The sequence below is a fragment of the Jaculus jaculus genome, chromosome 17 (assembly GCF_020740685.1).
Source record: "Jaculus jaculus isolate mJacJac1 chromosome 17, mJacJac1.mat.Y.cur, whole genome shotgun sequence".
Lineage (NCBI taxonomy): Eukaryota > Metazoa > Chordata > Mammalia > Rodentia > Dipodidae > Jaculus > Jaculus jaculus.
This window is the reverse complement of record NC_059118.1, coordinates 22,030,003-22,049,559: the sequence shown is the minus strand read 5'-3', so window position 1 is coordinate 22,049,559 and position 19,557 is coordinate 22,030,003. Positions and strand designations below refer to the sequence as shown.

Below are 19,557 nucleotides of genomic sequence, written 5' to 3'. Positions count from 1 at the left end.
TGCCCACAGACATGTCTCTTACCTAATTGCTGATTTAATCAAGCAGACAATAAAAGTTGATCGTCATGGGTTGGAGAGATGGCTCAGTTGTTAAGGCACTTGCCTGCAAAGCCCAACAACCCAGGGTCTATTCCTCAGTGCCAACGTAAAGCCAGATGCACAAAGTGGCACATGCATCTGAAGTTCATTTGCAGTGCCTGGTGCACCTATTCTCTCATTCTCTCTTTTCCCTCTTCCCTCTGTCTCTCGTTCTCTCCCCCTCTCTCTCTCTCTCTCTCTCTCTCTCTCTCTCTCTCTCTCTCTCTCTCTCTCATCTTTCTCCCCCTACACCCGCCCCCATACACACACATGCCTTTAATCTAAATACTCAGGAGACCAAGGTAGGAGGACTGCTGTGACTTTGAGGTCAGCCAGAGACTTCACAGTGAATTCCAGGTCAGCCTGGCTGGCGTGAGACCCTACCTTGAAAAAACAAAAACAGAAAAAAATATCGACCATCACGGTGACTTTGCCAGAGGTGTGGGTCTGCCCAGGTGCACATCAATGTGTTCCTGCAAATGAGTGTGTGTGCCTGCATTACATGTATAAAGATTACAAATATGATTTTAGAATTAGAACCATATTAGGTTTTATTTTTTTTCTTTTGGCAAATATTGATCTTTCTTGCGAGGGAATTCCCCCACACAAATTGATTTGCATGAACTACATTAAACTGGATTTATTCTGTCATTCCAGTATTACCAGATCAAAGGGAAGGAGCTTAGGTATTTGTTTAAGAAGGTTTCCTTGAGGTAGAACCAGTGTAAATATAAACATGCAGAACTGCCAGTTGACTCCCTGCTGTGACTGGGAAACAAGGCTAGCTAGTGACCTTTTAATCCAGCAAAATAAGGAAAGCAACTCTTTAGGCTGGAGAGATGATTTAGCTTTAAGGCACTTGCCTGCAAAGCCAAAGCACACAGGTTCGATTCCCCAGGGCCCACATAAGCCAGATGCACAAGGTGGTGCAGCTAGAGGCCCTGGCATGCCTATTTCTCTCTCTCTCTCTCTCTCTCTCTCTCTCTCTCTCTCTCTCTTTCTCTCTCTTCCTCTCATAAATAAAGAAATAAAGAACTCAACTCTTTTCTCCAGGTTTCAGAGAAATTTTATCGTATAGCATGATTTTTTTCTTTCTAATTTCATTTTTAAAAACTACTACCTGTACACTATAGGAAAGGACATATACTTACGGCAAGGCTGCACAGAAAAACCCACAGGTTATGGGAATGGCCCAATCTACCACCCGCCTGCTGGTACCTCTGGATTCAGTTTGGTCACCAGGTCCTGTAAGACCAAAGGGCGGTAAACACTCGATAATGCTCTCTTATCACATCTAAAGCAGACAGCAATCATCACTTAAATTTATCTCGAAGTGACCCTTCCCGTGCTTAACCTTGAGATAGCTACTGTGAAGATAACTTGAATTCCAGCTCTGATTTCTTCAGGCTCCAATTCAGGGAAGATCCTGGGAGAGATTTACATCTGATTTCTACCACAGAGAAAAATGGCTGGCAGAGTGCATCTATGCTCTTATCAGGAACACCCTCAAACTTCCCCTGGACGCGAACACATAAACACGCATCATCCAGTGCAATGTGTGCACATGTTTACAGAGCAGGAGGAAGAGAAGAAACATTTGCAGAGTATCCTAGCTTTTTTAAAAAATAATTTTTATTAGGAACTTTAATATATCAACATGCTATAAATTGGTAGTATTCCCACCAGGTAATCCACTTCTGTCTCCTCTTCCACACCCACGTTTCACTGAGGGCCCTCCTCAGTGTGAATATTGGTAATCAATGTGGGATAGGCTCATGTCGTGAGGACAGTGCCCCCATAGTATCTTGAAATGCATATAAAGAAGATTATAGGGCTGGAGAGATGGCTTAGTGGTTAAGCGCTTGCCTGTGAAGCCTAAGGACCCCGGTTCGAGGCTCGGTTCCCCAGGACCCACGTCAGCCAGATGCACAAGGGGGCGCATGTTTCTGGAGTTCTGCAGTAGCTGGGCGCCCTGATGTGCCCATTCTCTATCTATCCATCTATCTCTGTCTGTCAGACTGTCTGTCTGTCTATCTATCTATCAATCTGCCTCTTTCTCTTTGTGTCTGTCTCTCTCAAATAAAAAAATTAAAATAAAACAAAAAAGAGGATTATAGTTTTCCCAGTACAGTGGTGTGTGCTTATAGTCGTGGCTACTCTGAAGACTGACACCAGCCTGATGCAGGAAGACTACTTAAGCTCAGGAACTCAAGCCCAACCTGGGCAACATCACAGGATTCCATCTCAAAATAAAAAAGACAAAAGTAGACAAGAGCACTCAACACATATGCCGTACAGCAAATGATTAATAGAAAAACATGCCTATGAACCAGTCCGATAATGAATCCTGAAGAGAAGAGTGCTACGTTGCACAGAAATTAAGATGCTACGCCCAGAGCTCTCACTGGGGTTCCATGCCAACTTCATTGAATGATCCAGACACAAATTCATTATCAGGAAACACTTGTTGGATGATCCCTGTTTGTTTCCATTTCCTGGTTATATCACATGCAAAATACAGGAACTATCATCAGAGTGACATACACATCATTTAATGCTTTTCTCCTTTTAGAATACAACTCCAAATCTAGGGCACATTTTATATCCCCCTAACATGCAGACTCAATACAAAAATAAAGATATTGACACCTTAGGAGTTACATGAAAGCATATCATAAGTGATTTTATTTTATTTATTTGACAGAGAAAGAGAGAGAGAGAGAGAGAGAGAATGGGCACGTCAGGGCCTTCAGCCACTGCAAACGAACTCCAGACGTGTGTGCCCCCTTATGCATCTGGCTAACGTGGGTCCTGGGGAATTGAACGTTGGTCCTTTGGCTTTATACGCAAACACCTTAACAGCTAAGCCATCCCTCCAGCCCATAAATGATTTTTTTTAATGACAATAGAGTAAGTCTGAAGTTTTCATCCCTAACTGGCTAAGAAAATTCAACTTCCTGCAACTCAGCAGACCAATATTTTATTTGTGTCCAAAGAAGGCAGCTCAACATTAAAATGGGCAAACAGTAAAGAAGAAAGAGCTATGGGAGAAATCTTGACACTCTTTTACGAGACTCCCTAGGAGAATGGGTGATGCCAGCTGCTCGCTTGAAAGCTGACAAGGTTCCGTGGTTTCTCCTGTGTGGGTGGATAGATAACAGACAGGCAGAGTCAGGACATTGTAAGTCAGGGCTCGGGAATTCATTTATGCTTGCTTCGAAGTCAGTGAGGTTGGTGCTTAAAAAGAAACACTTGAATAAAAATTGACAGAAGGTCTTGTCCACCTCCTGCAGCTAACACAGGGGTTCTTAATCCCCCAGAGCCTTAGAAATTTTTCTGTGCTTCTGACAGCCAAGGGCTTTTCTTTCTGCCTTGTACTGTCATCCTACATGGCCACTGCGAGGTGATCCATGAAGTAGAACAGCTTGAGGGATGCATGACACTCTTCTTGGGGCAGCCTAAAACAATCCTGCTGGCCCACTCAATCCCTCAGCCTCTGAAAGAGGTAACCCCACCCATCTGTCTTGCCTCCCCACATACATGAATGCATGCATACATGTGTGCAAACACACATGCATTTGTATGTATACCACACACTTTTATACATTCTCCACCAGCTATAGTATCTCCCCAGTGTAAGTATCTGGTGAAGGTGACATGCTTTCCTTGGGGCTGCTAGATACGGGCCTCTTGCACATGAGTTGTCCTCTAATAAGAAGACTGGCCTGGGGCTGGAGAGACAGCTTAGCAGCTAAGGCACTTGTCTGGGAAGCCTAAGGACCCAGGTTCAGTTTCCCATGTAAGGACCCATGTAAGCCAGATGCACGGGGTGACACATGTGCCTGGAGTTCACTTGCAGTGGCTAGAGGCTCTGCTATGCCCATTTTCTCTCCCTCTGTCGTTCTCTCTCTCTCTCTCTCTCTCTCCCCCCCCCCACCCTTTTTCTCTCTCAACTAAAGAAAATACTTTTAAAAATCAAAAGAAAAGACTGGCCTGGACCTGGTCACACAGGCCTGTAATCCAGCTACTAAAGAGGCTGAGAGAGAAAGACAAGTTGAAGGCCTGACTGGCTCAAGGCCAGCCTGGGCAATTTAGTGTCTCAAAATTTAAATAAGAAAAAGAACGCTGTCTTACAAAGAGCTAGACCATACTCCCGATGGTAATGCCTGAGATGCTCCTCTGGCCTCCACATGCACACACTTGCAAATGCACATACATACAAGCACATACCACACACATGCAAAACAAAAAGTAAAAAGAGGGCAAAGGGGATGGGGGCTGTAGCTCAATGATACAATGCTTGCTAATCATGTGTGAGAACATAGTTTCAACCCATAATATAAAAAAAGAAAGGGGGCTGGACGTATGACTTAGTGGTTAAGGTATTTGCCTGCAAAGCCAAAGGACTTAGTTCCAATTCCCCAGGACCCGCGCATGCATCTGGAGTTTGTTTGCATTGGCTGGGGGCTCTGGTGTGCTCATTCTCTCTCTCTCTCTCTCTCTCTCTCTCTCTCTCTCTCTCTCTCTCTCTCTCTCTCAAATAAATAAGGAAATAAAAATAAAGTATTAAAAAAGAAAGGAAGAATGAGCCAGGCTTGGTGGCACACGCCTTTAATCCCAGCACTTGGGAGGCAGAGGAAGGAGGATTGCCGTGAGTTCAAGGCCACCCTGAGACTCCATAGTGAATTCCAGGTCAGCCTAGGCTAGAGTGAGACCCTACCTCGAAAAATAACACCAAAAAAAAAAAAAAAAAAGAAAGGAAGAATGAAAAAGGTAGAAAGAGAAGGAGGAAGGGAATGAGAGAGGGAAGAATGGCAGAAAGAGGATGGAAGGAAGAGAGGAAGGAAGGGGAAGGGAAGAAAAAAAGAGAAAAGAAGAAATATCTAAAAGGCTGGTCTATCTGCTCTCATGAGAGTAAAGAAACTAAGTACATTGTTTGCCTCCAGAAGCAGCTACCTCAGAATGAGTCAGACCTATTAGAAAGCAAAATAGGCCAGGCGTGGTGGTACACACATTTAATCCCAGCAGAGATAGGAGGATCACCTTGATTTTGAGGCCACCCTGAGACTACATAGTGAATTCCAGGTCAGCTGGACTAGAGTAAAACCCTACCCCAAAAGAAAAAAGAAAAGAAAAGAAAAGAAAAGAAAAGAAAAGAAAAGAAAAGAAAAGAAAAGAAAAGAGAAAGAAAGAAAGAAAGAAAGAAAGAAAGAAAGAAAGAAAGAAAGAAAGAAAGAAAGAAAGCAAGCAAGCAAGCAAGCAAGCAAGCAAAATAGGAACCTTTCTCCAGAGACAAGGTGAGAAGTGAAATTAAATGAGACAGGTATTTTGAAGCATACTGTTAGGTTAGTAATCCAATGGGGTTATAATCACAGTGCAGCCTTTTCCACACTAAAACCATTAGGGGGCCTCAGCTTTGGCCCCATACCAAAACCACTTGAGAAGCATTCAAGGTGCTGGTTGCCAGGCTGGAAAGATGGCTAAGTGGATAAGCTCAAGCTGCACTGCCTGGGTTCGATCCCCAGACCCCACGTAAAAAGCCAGAATCCATGTGGGATTCTGTAACCCCAGCACACCAACGGTGAAATGGCGGCAGAGACAGGAGAATTTCCTGGAAGTTTGAGGCAAGGACAGCAAAGAACAGCAGAAAGAGAATCCAGAGTAAGAAAGAGAAGAGCAACCTAACAGTTGTCCTCCGACCTCTACCCACACACCACACACCGTGGCACTAATATACAAACACAAGCATACACACACACACACACACACGTTTTTTAAATATGCAGATTCCTGACCTACCTCAGAAATTCGGGTCTGTCTGCTGTTTAACCAAGAATCAGGATTGATATATTTTTTTTAATTCTATTAAGGATCCAGGATTGAAATCGAGAATTAAATAATCAGGAATACAGGATCAGATGGAAGACTGAGAACGTCCTTGGCCTTTCCTAAATGCCATGGCCCTTACGTGGGCCACAATGACAGAATGGGGCTAGGTGTCTCACGGGAGACACAGGCATGAAAATAAGTCACGGGGAACCAATGAATTAACTGTGATAGCTCACACCTATAATCCCAGGACTGGTGAGGCTGAGGCAGAAGGATTACAAATTCAAGGCCAGCCTGCAAATGCATAGTGAAACCCTATCTATCTCAGTAGCTCAGCATGGCTAAGAAACCTTTCCTGTGTACGGATGAAAGTGCATAGGAAAGGGAAGGGGGGAAGGGTCCATCCTGTCCTTACTGGAAGTGAGACCAAAGTGGGCAGTCTAGATGGTGGTTACTGGACTGATCAAAGTTCTGCTGATTCTTTCTTTTTTCGTTATTAGTACACAGACTTATTCTGTATCATTCGTCCAGACCAACCTCCTACGAAGGACAGAATCAATATGCGTGATAGGATATGGGGTCCTGGTGACAGGTGGATAGGGTTCAAATCCCAGCTCTGTATCTCTACTCTTGTGAGATTTACAGTCACTGTGTGTTGGTTTCCTGAACTAAAACTGAACATGCATCTAATTGCCCTTGCAGAGCAGTTGTAGGGATTAGATATAAAGCAGCTAGTTTATACAGTTCTGCCTGTGGTAAATGATAAATGGTAGGAGGCATTATCTTTAATACTCTAAATTAGTACATTATAGATTAGCTGAACTCGGCTGGAGAGATGACTCAGTGGATAAGGTGCTTGCCTTCACAGCTTAAGGGCCTGGGTTTGATTCCCAAGTATCCATGTTAAATCAGATGCACAAAGTGACACATACATCTGAAGTTAGTTTGCAGTGGCAAGAGGCCCTGGTGTGCTAATTCATAGTCATTATCTCTCTCTTCCCCCCCTTGCAAATAAATAAATAAAAATATGTTTAAAATAAGCTTGAACACAAAAGTAGAAAGGACTATAATGTCCAATCTAATGGTCATCTTGGATTAATGACTTTTAAGTTTTTTTTCTTATTCACCCCTAAAAAGTATTTTGTTTTAAAAAAAAGTTATAGCCTTCATATACTTTTCATTTGTATCATGTTTAAATAGTGATAAGGAGTGAAAATTACAGAGTATTATGAACACGGACATTTAAAAATAAACTGTAACTTAATTCTTGTGACTATCCAGTAGAATCTAAATATTATAACTGGTTAATATCCACCATCATCCATGTTAAAAAAAAAAAACTGCCTAAATGAGCTCTTTAGTGTCCATTGAGAGTTTTCATTTTTTCTTCAACAACTCATTTTCTGTTCTCTCCCTTCTTAGAATTACTTTCTAAGCATCTTAATAAATTTGGTTTGAAATCATTTTGTTTTATTAATCACTGTGTCACACATTTTTATAATAAAAATATGAATACTAATAGGTTTAATTTTTAATCTCTACAGTGTTTTGTAATAAGAAGATTCACAAAATATTTTACAAATACCTCCTGGGTTGAATTTTTATTTCAGATATTATTAGTATGTTTTGATCTGAAGAACAGTCATATGTTGAGAATTTCAGTACTAAATTATTGACTAAAAGAAACAAAAAGCTATTGGAAATCAGCTCTTCATGAAACAGAGTTTGTCAGTTTTATTTGTCTATGAATAAGGACTACCTATTACTTAGAACGTGAGAATCTAGCATCAGTCCTAACCCATTTGTTAAAATCTTTGTCAACACTAAGTAAACTTGGTCTGGTAAACAAGTATATGGAAATCAATTATTTAAATGATAAATCACAACCCCCACATCACATAATATTTGATAATCAGAACAGAAACATGGGTCAGTGAGATGGATCAGTGGTTAAAGGCACTGGCTGGCCCAGGTTCAATTCCTTAGTACCCACCTAAAGCCAGACACAAATACTGGAGTATGTAGGGTCTGCTGTTCATTTGCAGCAGCAAACCTGACCTTGGTCTACACATACATACATATATACATACATACATACATACATACATACATACATACATACATGTAAGTATATAAATAAATGAAATTTGTATATCTCTGGCCTCATTGTGTAGACAAAGATATCCTTTAACTTTTGATCCTCCTGTCTCTACCATTTAGATACTTAAATTGTAGGCTTGGGCCACCATGCTCATTTTATGCTGTGTTGAGGATCAAATCTGGGGCCTTATGCATATAAGATAAGCACTCTACCATCAGCGCTATATTCCCAACCCAAGGCTACTTTTCAGCATCTTTATTTATTTACAAGCAGAGAGAGAGGGAGAGAGAGCAAAGGGACTTGCCAGGGCCTCCAGCCACTGCGAATGAACTCCAGATGCATGTGCCACTTTGTGCATCTGGCTTTACATGGGTCCTGGGGAATTGAAGGGGTTTTGAAAGTAAGTGCCTGTTACTGCTGATCCATCTCTCTAGCACCAAAAATATTTTAATAACCTTCCAGCTGATATTAGCACATTCTAATTGTTTTTCCTCTTATATGGCACTAGGGATTGTCTTGTACATGGTACGCAGATGTTCTACCACTGAGCTGTACCCTCAACCCTGTTTCTTAACTTTTTGAAGTGAAAACTAGCAACTACCTGACTTGAAAAAGACTTGTTTCTGGGCTGTAGAGATGGCTTAGTGGTTAAGGCGTTTGCCTGCAAGGCCAAAGGACCTTGGTTCAATTTCTCAGAACCCACCTAAGCCAGATGCACAATGGGGCACATCATCTGGAGTTCATTTGCAGTGGCTGGAGGCCCTGGTGCACCCATTCTCTCCCCCCCCCCCCCCTCTCTCTCTCTCTCTCTCTCTCTCTCTCTCTCTCTCTCTCTCTCTCTCTGTCTCCATCCCTCTTTCTCTCTGTCAAATAAATAAATAATAAATAAATAAATAAAGTATTTTTTTTAAGATGTGTTTCCTACTGAATCATTCACCTTTCAAACGGTTCCTTTACTGAATGTTGGGATTTTACACTCTGAAGCAATACAGAATGGTGGCTGAGATTCAGAATAGGTAAAGAAAGAGGTAGTTGAGCTGGAGAGATGGCTTAGTGGTTAAGCACTTACCTGTGAAGCCTAAAGACCCCAGTTCGAGGCTCGATTCCCCAGGACCCACGTTAGCCAGATGCACAAGGGGGCGCAGGCGTCTGGAGTTTGTTTGCAGTGGCTGGAGGCCCCGGCATGCCCATTCTCTGTCTCTCTCTCTCTCTTTTTCTCTCTTTCTCAAATAAGTAAATAAAAAGAAAAATCAAAGGGGGGAAACTTAAAAAGAAAAAGGTAGTTATGAAAGCAAAGGTGTGACTAGCGAACAGAACCCACCATTACAGATGCTCCTGAAAGTAGACAATATATATATAAAGTAGAGGACTAAATAAAAAGTAATTAAAAGCCTCCCATAATTTTTAATATATTTTTTTATTTGAGAGAGAGAGACAGAGAGGGAGGATGGGTGCACCAGGGCCTTTGGGTCCTTAGGTTTTACAAGCAAGCACCTTAAATGCTAAACCATTTCTCTAACCCAAAGCCTCCTTATTATATCCTCACAAGGCTTGGCATTTCTAGATGCCTCAGTTGTTTGTCTTTCTTTCTTTATTTGTTTACTAGGGGAGAGGAAGAGAGAGACAGATAAAGAGGGGGAAAGAGAGAGAGAGAGAGGAAGAATAGGTATGCCAGGACCTCCAGCCACTGCAAACAAACTTTTTGCCACTTTGTGCATCTGAGCATCTGACTTTACATGAGTCTTGAACCCAGGTCCTAAGGCTTTGCAGGCAAGAACCTTAACCACTGAGTCATCTCTCCAGCCCTAGATGAGTCAGTTTTAAGATGACTTTGGAGAACAGTCTTTATTAAATGTCCAGGTGGTCTGAAAAACCAGTTTGCTCTGAAATGGTCTCCTTTTCTTTATGTATTGATTGATTTATCTTTTTTTTTTTTTTTGGCCTTTTTTTAAAAAAAAGAAAAAAACTTTTGCTTTATCTCAACATTTTCCCTAATGGTGAAAGTCATAAATGGTGGTTAAAAACCAGTTTCCCATCTGGAGATCATTTGGCTATGGACATTTCCTATGAACTTAAGACAGCTTACTCATTAACACTGAAAGACATTGAGTTCTTTCATTGTGTTTTATATTGTTTCATTCTGACAGTAAGAAATATTGCCTTTACCAATGTGGTAATACATTTCAGAAATTTCCAGGTTGGCAGTGTTTGCCAACATTTTCCCCGATAGTTGCTAAATGGCCCTTTTGCTCAGTGCCCAGTGGATTCATTCCCGACTTCTTTGAAGTGTTCGCATATTAATGCTTTTTTTTTTTTTTTTCTGTGTCAACTACCTTTTCTTATTTCTTGCATAAGACTCCCTTGTGACTGATTGAATTCTTAACTAGAAAGAATGGACTTTAAGTCTATTGTGCTTAGACCTGGAATTTTTTTTTTTTCTGTAGTATGTTTATTAGTTAGAAGCTTTATGGTAGCTAACTTCTGAGAATTCATCCCTCCTGGCTCATTAATTATTCTCCTTGTAGGTGAGGCATTTTCCCTACTTTCCTACTCTTGAAATGCAATTACATAACCATACATCAAGCTCAGCAAACTTCAAATCCCCAAGGGTGGCTTAGCAGGTACAAAAAGAATATCATTAAGGCTGAGACACTGGGTTAGGGATTAGAAATGGATATAATAGTCAATCTCACCCCTTCCTAAACTCATCAAAGAGGATAATAAAGGATGTGAAGCCTCCCAGGCTTCCTGGTTTGGACTTGGGAGCCATCTCTGAGGTGGAAGACCCAGGTCCACCCTCCACCCAGGAAGATCTTCTTCCAGGCTTAGTTGAAAACTTTCCCCCCACCACCACCACCACCTTTGGCTTAAGGAGGAATTGCTCAGGCAGAAGACGGCACTCTTTCCAAGCAGCAGAGAGGGTTTTCCTCAGAGCTATGGCTAATCCATCCTAAGCTGCTGTGAATCTCTGTTTATCAGGTGTAATGCCCTCTCTAATACATGCTAGATGCAGTGTTCAGCTGAGCCTGGACAGACACAGTGGTGAGGAAAAGGGGAAACTGATAATTTTCTTCTGGAAGGTTCAGATTTCTATTTTAGAGAAGTCTAACTTCTCTATATCCCTTACCCCAGACACAGACTTGGCTGTTTGATTTTTTTGTTTTGTTTTGGTTTTGCATTGAATTTTTGTTATAATTTTACTATGTTGAGCTGCATAAGGCCATTTTCTTTAAAATATTTGTTGATTTATTTATTCATCTATTTATTTATGAGCAGAGGAAGAGTGAAAATAGGCACACCAGGGCCCCTCGCCACTGTAAGTGAACTCCAGATGCACGCAGCACTATGTGCATTGACTTTATGCAGCTACTGGGGAATTGAACCTGAGCCATCAGGCTTTGCAAGCAAGTGCCTTTACCACCCAGCTGTCTGTCCAGCCCCATACGGCCATCTTCATGTACCTATGTAATGTCTTTTGAACATATTTTCCTCCCCCATACACCGCTATCCTCCTCTTTCATGCCCCTTGCCCTGCCCATCAGTCCGCTTTGTTCAGTAGACATTTTCACCTTTACTTTCATGTCATCCTTACATAGATGCCACTTTGTATATATCAAGGCTAGGAAGTACAAGTGAGAGAAAATATGTGGTATTTTTCTTTCTGAGACTGGCTTATTCGCATCATAGGATTATCTCCAGTTGCATCTGTTTTCCCTGAAAACAGCATAACTTCATCCTTCTTTATGGCTAGAAGCCACATTGTGCATATCAACCAAATTTTCTTCATTCAGTCCTCTGTTGATGGCCACTTAGGTTGCTCCTTATCTTAGCTATAACACAGATGTGCCATTGTATCTCTGACTTATTGACCTTGAGTAAACACCGAGGAATAGTGTAGCCGAGTTATACTGTAGGTCTATTTTTAATTTTTTTAAGGAACCTCCATACTGATTTCCATAATGGATGGACTCAATCTCATTCTGAGCAGCAGGATACAAGGGTTCTCTTTTGCCTATATCATTGGCAACATTTGTTATCATTGGTTTTCTCCAGCTGGCTGTGTCTTGGTTAAGTTTTGTCAGAGTCATCATTGGTTGCTAGTGACTTGTTTATCAGTCAGAAAGGGATGATCGGTGGTGAGTCTGGACGTGTTACGTCGACTCTGTGGAAGTCAGACAAGAAGAGGGGACTGTCCACTCCCCTCCCCTCACAGGCTAATGTCCTCTTTTGCTTACAGAAGATATTCAGAGGTAAGCTCAAATTGGAACTCCTTTTTTTCCTCCTTGGCTAACTCTAGGAAGCCCTGAGAAATGTAGAGATTGGCACAAGAACAAATCTCAGCTGGGTTCTTAGTGGGAGATCAAATGAAAGGCACATGTCCCAAGAAGGACAAGCCTGCCACCAAGGTCAGCGTTCTGGAGATCCCTGCCACAGCCCACGGCAAGATCTCCCTGACCGCAGGGAATTTGCTTAAGAGGGTCCTTATTTGTTGCCTGGTTGAGATCTGGTTACCGACCTCGCCAGTAGGAAATGACCTCTAATGCTGCATATTCAATTGTGATAGAAAAAGACACGGGCTTGGAATCCCACAATCCTAACTGGTAATCATTTTAGGTCTCTTCTCAGTCTTTCTGAAGCTCTATTCCTATAAAATATGAAGGATAAGTAGGTGGGGCTTCCAGGTTTGTAGGAATTAAATAAGTATGCGCAGCACCTGGGAGAAAGAGAATGCCAGCACTTTATGTGCGTCAACAAAGTCCCATCCTCACGGTGTTGTTAGAGTTAAAACTACGTTACATGAGCGTACAAATTAGGAGATACATTCTGGTGTACACAAGAGAAACCAAGCCAAAGGCAGGTCTAACTCTCATGAGTTTTTTTGTTTTTTTTTTTTGTTTGTTTGTTTTGGCTTTTTGAGGTAGGGTGTCACTGTAGCCCAGGCTGACCTGGAATTCACTATGGAGTCTCAGGGTGGCCTCGAACTCACGGCGATCCTCCTACCTCTGCCTCCCAAGTGCTGGGATTAAAGGCGTGCGCCACCACGCCTGGCCTACTCATGAGTTTTAACCAGACTTCTCCCTGCTTTACAGAGCCCAGGGTTAATGATTTAAAAGCATGTACTATCTAATCATAGATTATTTATTGAGTGAGCACACATTCTATGCCAAGTACAATGATGAAGATGGGACCAGAGGGCAGTGGGAATGCAGAGATAATAACATACGATGTCACATACCTGTAATCCCAGAAGGCCAGGGCAGAAGGATTTCTATGAGTTCCAAACTAGCTGGGCTATGAAGTGAGACCTCAGAAACAAACAAAAATTAAAGATATCTCCGGACATGGTGGCACGTGCCTTTAATCCCAGCACTCAGGAGGGAGAGGTAGGAGGATTGCTGTGAGTTTGAGGCCAGCCTGAGACTACATAGTGAATTCCAGGTCAGCATGGGATAGAACGAGAACCTACCTCCAAAAAAAAAATAAATGTATTTATAAAAAAAGACAGAATCCCTTTGAGTTTGCGATGTACATCATTTAATGGTGTTTATGTATGCTAAAGTGGTAAACACTATGAGTCCTATGGATGAGACCACACTTTTTCAGGCAGCTAGCCTTACAAGCTTCCCGTGGCTTTTTGATATCCCCTTAGATTCCAGCTTAACTGTATTTGAAGCCTGGCTCTGATTAGCAACAAGGTGTAGCCAGGCGTGATGGCACACACCTTTAATCCCAGTACTCGGGAGGCTGAGGTAGAAAGATCACTGTTGAGTTGCAGGCCAGCCTGGGACTAATTCCAGGTCAGCCTGGGCTAGATCAAGACCCTACCTCAAAAAAAAAAAAAAAAAATCAAGGTCTTAAGCAAGTAATGTTATTTCCCAAGGTGATGTTTTCCCATAGCAAAATGGAATAATGATATTTTACATTAAATTTTTTTTGTTTGTTTTTTTGATGTATGTAAGTATGTATGGTGTGTGTGTGTGTGTTCCTTGCACATGCCACAGAGCGGACAATTTTGGGTGTTAATGCTCATCTTCCTCCTTATTTGAGGCCTGTTCACGGCTGCTTTGCCCCTGGCTGCCAGGCCCATCAGCCTTTCTCTGGCTTTTCCATGGGTTCTGGGGCTGTGAACTCAGGTCCTCAGGCTTAGGTGGCAAGTGCTTTTTCCACCTCGCCACCTTGCCAGCGCCCATGAAATTTTTTTTAAGATTATGCATATGAAAGATCTTCACATAGTCAACTTGAGTTATCACATTCCTGATCACTTTTCCGATGAAGCAGTCAGGATGGAGCTTAGGAAGTATGTAAGCTCTGGGGCACTTTTACTGTTTGGTAGCAAAAAAAAAAAAAAAAAAAAAAAAAGTTAAGGAACAATGTTATTAACGAATAACCATCATGAATTTAGGGATTGTTTCTTAACTTAGTTATCTATGCCATTGTTATTCCCCATAATCACAAAACATGACTCAGCATTTGGCTAAGCCCTGCGTTTGAGTAAGGCCATGCAGTCTCATGGTTCTCTTCCTCCTTAGGTGAATGAATGAAGCAACTTCTCTTTTGTTTTGATTTCCATTTCAGTGACAAAATGTTCCCAGCCTTCGGGTTTGGCGCCAGGATACCCCCCGAGTACACGGTGAGTGAACGAGCGGTGATGGGGTTATGCACTGTGCTGCTGCCCGTGGAAACCTAAGACCTCCTCCACAGCACCCTCGGCCTTCTGGGTCTTGATGTACCTATGGCCATAGAGACAGGGAAGGCAGAAATGCTCCTTAGAACCAAGGAAATTAGCACCATGGCGCCCTGGATGAAACTCACTTTATTCATGCTCTGGGAGGGATTTTTAAAGGTCCAGTTACAAAGTGCCTCAGTTTACTTCACCGTTAATGTGCTCAGAGAGTAAGAACACACTCATGAAGTTAATAGACAGGGCCTCAAAATGTATGCAAGCAAAATGATCAGAAAGTGGAAATATGTATCAGCTAGGACTAAATAATGAATCCAAATACTAGCCAGAGAAGCAGTCAGCAATTAAAGAAATTTAAAATAGAAAAAAAAAAAATTCACTCAGCTCTCTGTAGGGAAAACCCCATTGCCAATGCCAACTGTGAAAGCCACAATGAAGAAATAAATCTGTAGTCTCTCGTCCCCGACTCCGGGTACCAGTCCTCTTTGTGAGATATGGAGACGCGCTGAACAAAGAGCATAGTGACAGAGGACAGTGAGAAGCTGAAAAAGTCTTCTGAAGATAGCAGATTTCTATTTGTTCTGGTCTACTAGGTACTCCCATGGGACAGTTTTCACACAGAAAAGGAATCTTCTGTCCTGTAGGCAGGCAGGGCCTTCAGGAGGCAGCAGGTTCTCTGTCGCCACCTCTGCCTCATCAATACCTCTTAAGTCCCAGGCTCCACAACGCCAGCACGTTATTCTAAGACATTCATGGGTATCCTGATACTTACTGCGTCTAAGCCAAGGGTGGGAGCTGGGGACAGAGGGCAATGTTTCCTCCCTCTGCAGAGCTGTCAGAACAAAGGTCTCCCTGTTATGTGTCTCTTATGGAAGAGTGTATCTCCCTGTGATGGCTGGCTAAAGAGTGGATGGAGAGACACTTCTCCTTGCAATATCACTCTTCCCACTTTGCTTTGGATTCCATGCTGTGAAAGCGTGACTGTGAAGTCTCCCCACGACTTCATGAGTCTGTGCTTAAGCCTTACACTCAATCCCCAGCTGCAAGAGCCTTCTGGAGGTACAGCCTGGCTACAGGAGCTGTGTCACTGGGGAAAGTCCCTGAGGTTTACTCACCCAGCTCCAAGCCCACTTCTTAGACAACTTCTGCCCAAATATGTACCAAGACATGTGACCCAGCCTCTGCTCTGCCATGCCACGATTAAACTCCAAGCCAAAATAAATCCTTTCCTCCCACAAGCTACTTTGGGTCAGGTGTTTTTGTCCCAGCAACAAGGAAATAATTGTTACACACACTGACCTCCCCCACTAACCTATTTGTGACTGAATTCTAGAAGCATTTTGTTAGAATGTAAAAGCACATGGAAATAAGAATACAGAATAGGAGTTATTGACTGATGGCTCATGGAAATGATACAAGCCACAAAATTCATTGAACACAATTATTATTAAAGATTGGGGCAATCTTATACAAACGGCCACATCTCTGGTTTCTCTTGGAAAAAAAAAAAAAAAACAGGAAAGGTACATTAACAGCAAGCTTTAGTGATGACCGGCAAAAGAATTGTCCAGAGCTGAGGAGATGGGGTCCACTTAAGATGGGTATTAGCTCCAGAATGCAAAGAGATAAACAACCAAATATTTCACAGAACTTCTGAACCTCGGAACTAGGATATACATGATGTGAATTTTTGTCACTACAACAAAATCCTAAGAGAAATAATTTTAAGGAGGAAAGGTTTATTTGGCTCACAGTTTCAGTTGGTCAGCTGTCCCCATGACTATGGGCCTATAGTGAGGCAGAATGTCGTGGCAGAGAAGGAATACTCTGGCAGATCTGCTCGCTGCATAGCATCCAGGAAGTAGAGAGAGACTGGAAGGATCTAAAGCCAAGTCACCCTTCCAAGGCACACCCTATAGACATACTTCCTCCAGCCAGACACTGCCTCCCACTACTTCCCAACAATGACATCAAGTTATGAATCTATCGATGGATTAATCCATTGATTAAAGCCTCCATGACCCAATCACCAATCAACGATTGGATCCACCAAGTGGGAACCCAGCTTTTGGCACATGAGCCATCTGGGACATTTCACATTCACACTGTAACACCAGCCCCAAGATGCATAGACATCCTCCACCACTCACATTAGCAGGTGATCTGCCAACATTAGCTTGGCTCAGCTGGGCTGATAGCTGTACAATACACCTCTTCCCAGACCTTCTCCCTCTTGTCTGACGTCTTTCTGGTTCCTCCCTTGGAATAACATACTCTTCTTGCTGTGTTCAGAAGCCCTTATTTTTACTGGGGCCCCTAGCTCCAAACTGCCTATAGTTAACCTGTTCAACAGACTTCTCTCATGTCTCTCCAAAAGCTTCCCAAATGCCTCCTTTCCATTCCTAATGTGCACTCTGCCTCGGGTAGGCCACAATCATCTCAGCAACTAAGGTATCCCCCAGAAAATGTAGCAAGCCACCATGACTTCTTCGGGACAAGCTCTCAGAGCTTGCTTTGAAATTACAGCAGAAGAACCTCCATCTTGGTTTGTACTCCCTTGAGAAAGACCTGGAAACAAGGATTTGGTGCAAGTGATTGATGTTAAAATGGAAGAAATCTCAGCAGTGAGTGAGGAGATAGAAGGAAGTCAATATACGATTTATCATCAAAGCAGTTCCCACTGTGAAACAACCAGTGCTTTATCCTTCTGGGGTGTCCTGGAAAACCACATAGACTCCCCCCCACCAAAAAAAAAAAAAGATAATGGAGGAAGGGTTCTTATGCATCATGTTCTGTCCATAACTGCTTAAGTACTGCTCCCAAGGGACATGTTCCCCAATGCTTCTAGGATGTCACCTGGGCAGACAAAGCAAGCTCTGAAGGCCAGAGAAAAAGAACCAAGGTAAACAAAGCAGATAGGCAGTGGCCTGATTTGCCCAGAGTTGTAAAAGACAGAGGACTTGGAGACAGAGATCAACAGCAACACCTGTGACCTTCTACTAAGATGGGTAGTGTCTTGACATAGTGGTTTGTTAGACACCCAAGGGATTCAGGGGTCGAAATTACCCTCTGAAGTGGAATTTTTCACGAAATTCTAAGTGACTCAATAAAAATATCCAGATGCCAGCACAGCCCATCTCTCTTTTTAAGAGTTTCTGGAAAGGAAATAGCAAAGAGCACGTTATTTGACCTCATGCATAGGCTCTCCCAGGTGGGGAGATTTGTGTTGGAAGATTATATGGTAAAAGCACTTTATTGGTTTTCAAAAGCAGACTGCAGTATGTTTTCTACATATGGATGTGGAAATCTCCCTGCTCTGTAATTCTGTATATCAGTTAAAATGATTCTTAAATGTCAGCAGCTTAGTGAGAGTCTTTATAAGCTACACCATGTGGAACAGATAGCTTGGGTAATTGAGTTATCATTTTTTAAAAATCGATGGGTCTCAGTAAAATTCCCTCAAATATTTTTTTCTACAATCTGTGGCCAGATGTATCTAAAACTATTTGGAGCTACATCTTTCTGAAATCATTTCTTGGATTTTTTTTTAATATTTCTTATGTTCCCCTTCTGCCAGCATTTATCTGATTCTCAAAAAAAAAAAAAAAAAATCTTCCTGTCACCTCAACTCCACAGGGAGCTTAGAATTCACCCTGCATCTTTGATTGATTGTATAATGGCTTGGAATGGTTCCTGCTGCTTAACACATAATGAATGTAACAGCATTTGTTTGCAAACTCTTAAACCCCAGTGTCTCCTTAATGGATTAAATTTGTAATTCTCCTTTCTTGTTTTTTCTTTTAAATTTGTATTTTAATTGATATGTAGGTCTCTCATGACTTCGCCATCAACTTTAATGAAGATAACCCTGAATGTGCAGGTAAGTCACAATAGGAAAAAAATAAAGCCAGTGTCTTCTTGTACCTTGTCTGCTTGCACCTTTCCAGTTCAGTTTCTCTCCACTGATGCACCAGATTAGTTATAACTTTTCACAGCAGAGAAGAAGGGTCTGTGGATCCAAATAAGCCATGCTACTCCACAGGCGACACAGGAACAGAGCAGAAAAATAAGAGCTGAAAAAGACAGAATGCAAGAGAGTTCTTGAGCTTACAGCAAGAACACTGATGCAAATTTCAGATTCTTATGGTCAAAACAGATAGATGGTAGGTAGGTAGGTAGGTCAGTAGATCAATTAATAGATAGATGATAGATATATGATAGATTGGATACATGATAGATAGAAAGATAAATAGGTAGATGACAGACATAGGTAGGTGATAGAGATAGCTGATAGATGATAGAGAGAGATAGAGATGATGGATAGATAGATGATAGATAGATAGATAGATAGATAGATAGATAGATAGATAGATAGACAGACAGACAGACAGAGGATATCTGGAGAAATAGAACCCCCAAAAAATCAATGGGGCTGGCAAAATGATTCAGTGGAGCCAGGCATGGTGGTGCATGCCTTTAATCCCAGCCCTCAGGAGGCAGAGGTAGGAGGGTCACTATGAGTTTGAAGCCACCTTGAGACTACATAGTGAAGTCCAGGTCCGCCTAGAATAAGACCCTACCACAAAAAAAGAAAGAAAGAAAGAAAGAAAGAAAGAAAGAAAGAAAGAAAGAAAGAAAGAAAGAAAGAAAGAAAGATAGAGAGAGAGAGAGAGAAATGGTTCTGTGGATAAACCACTTGCCACATAACTTTGAGTACTTGAGTTCAGATCCCCAAACTTCACATAGAACCCAGTAGCTACAGCAGGCTTCTGTAATTCCATACGCCCAGGGCAAGAAGGAAGACAGAGACAGGAGAATTTCCTGGAGGCTGAAAACCAGAGGGGTGAAAAATGACAGACCTCACCTC

General features: G+C 42.1%; 1 protein-coding gene across 4 annotated transcripts in view; it reads left to right on the top strand.

The window, feature by feature from the left end:
* Cpne4 (copine 4) overlaps positions 1-19,557 on the top strand; it is a 568,085-nt gene that overhangs the window by 524,171 nt on the left and 24,357 nt on the right. For all 4 annotated transcript variants that reach the window (XM_045137041.1, XM_004664327.3, XM_045137042.1 and 1 more), the window contains 2 exons: positions 14,585-14,639; positions 18,519-18,570. In XM_045137041.1, coding sequence (XP_044992976.1) covers positions 14,585-14,639; positions 18,519-18,570 — 107 coding nt within the window. The remainder of the gene's footprint in view (positions 1-14,584; positions 14,640-18,518; positions 18,571-19,557) is intronic.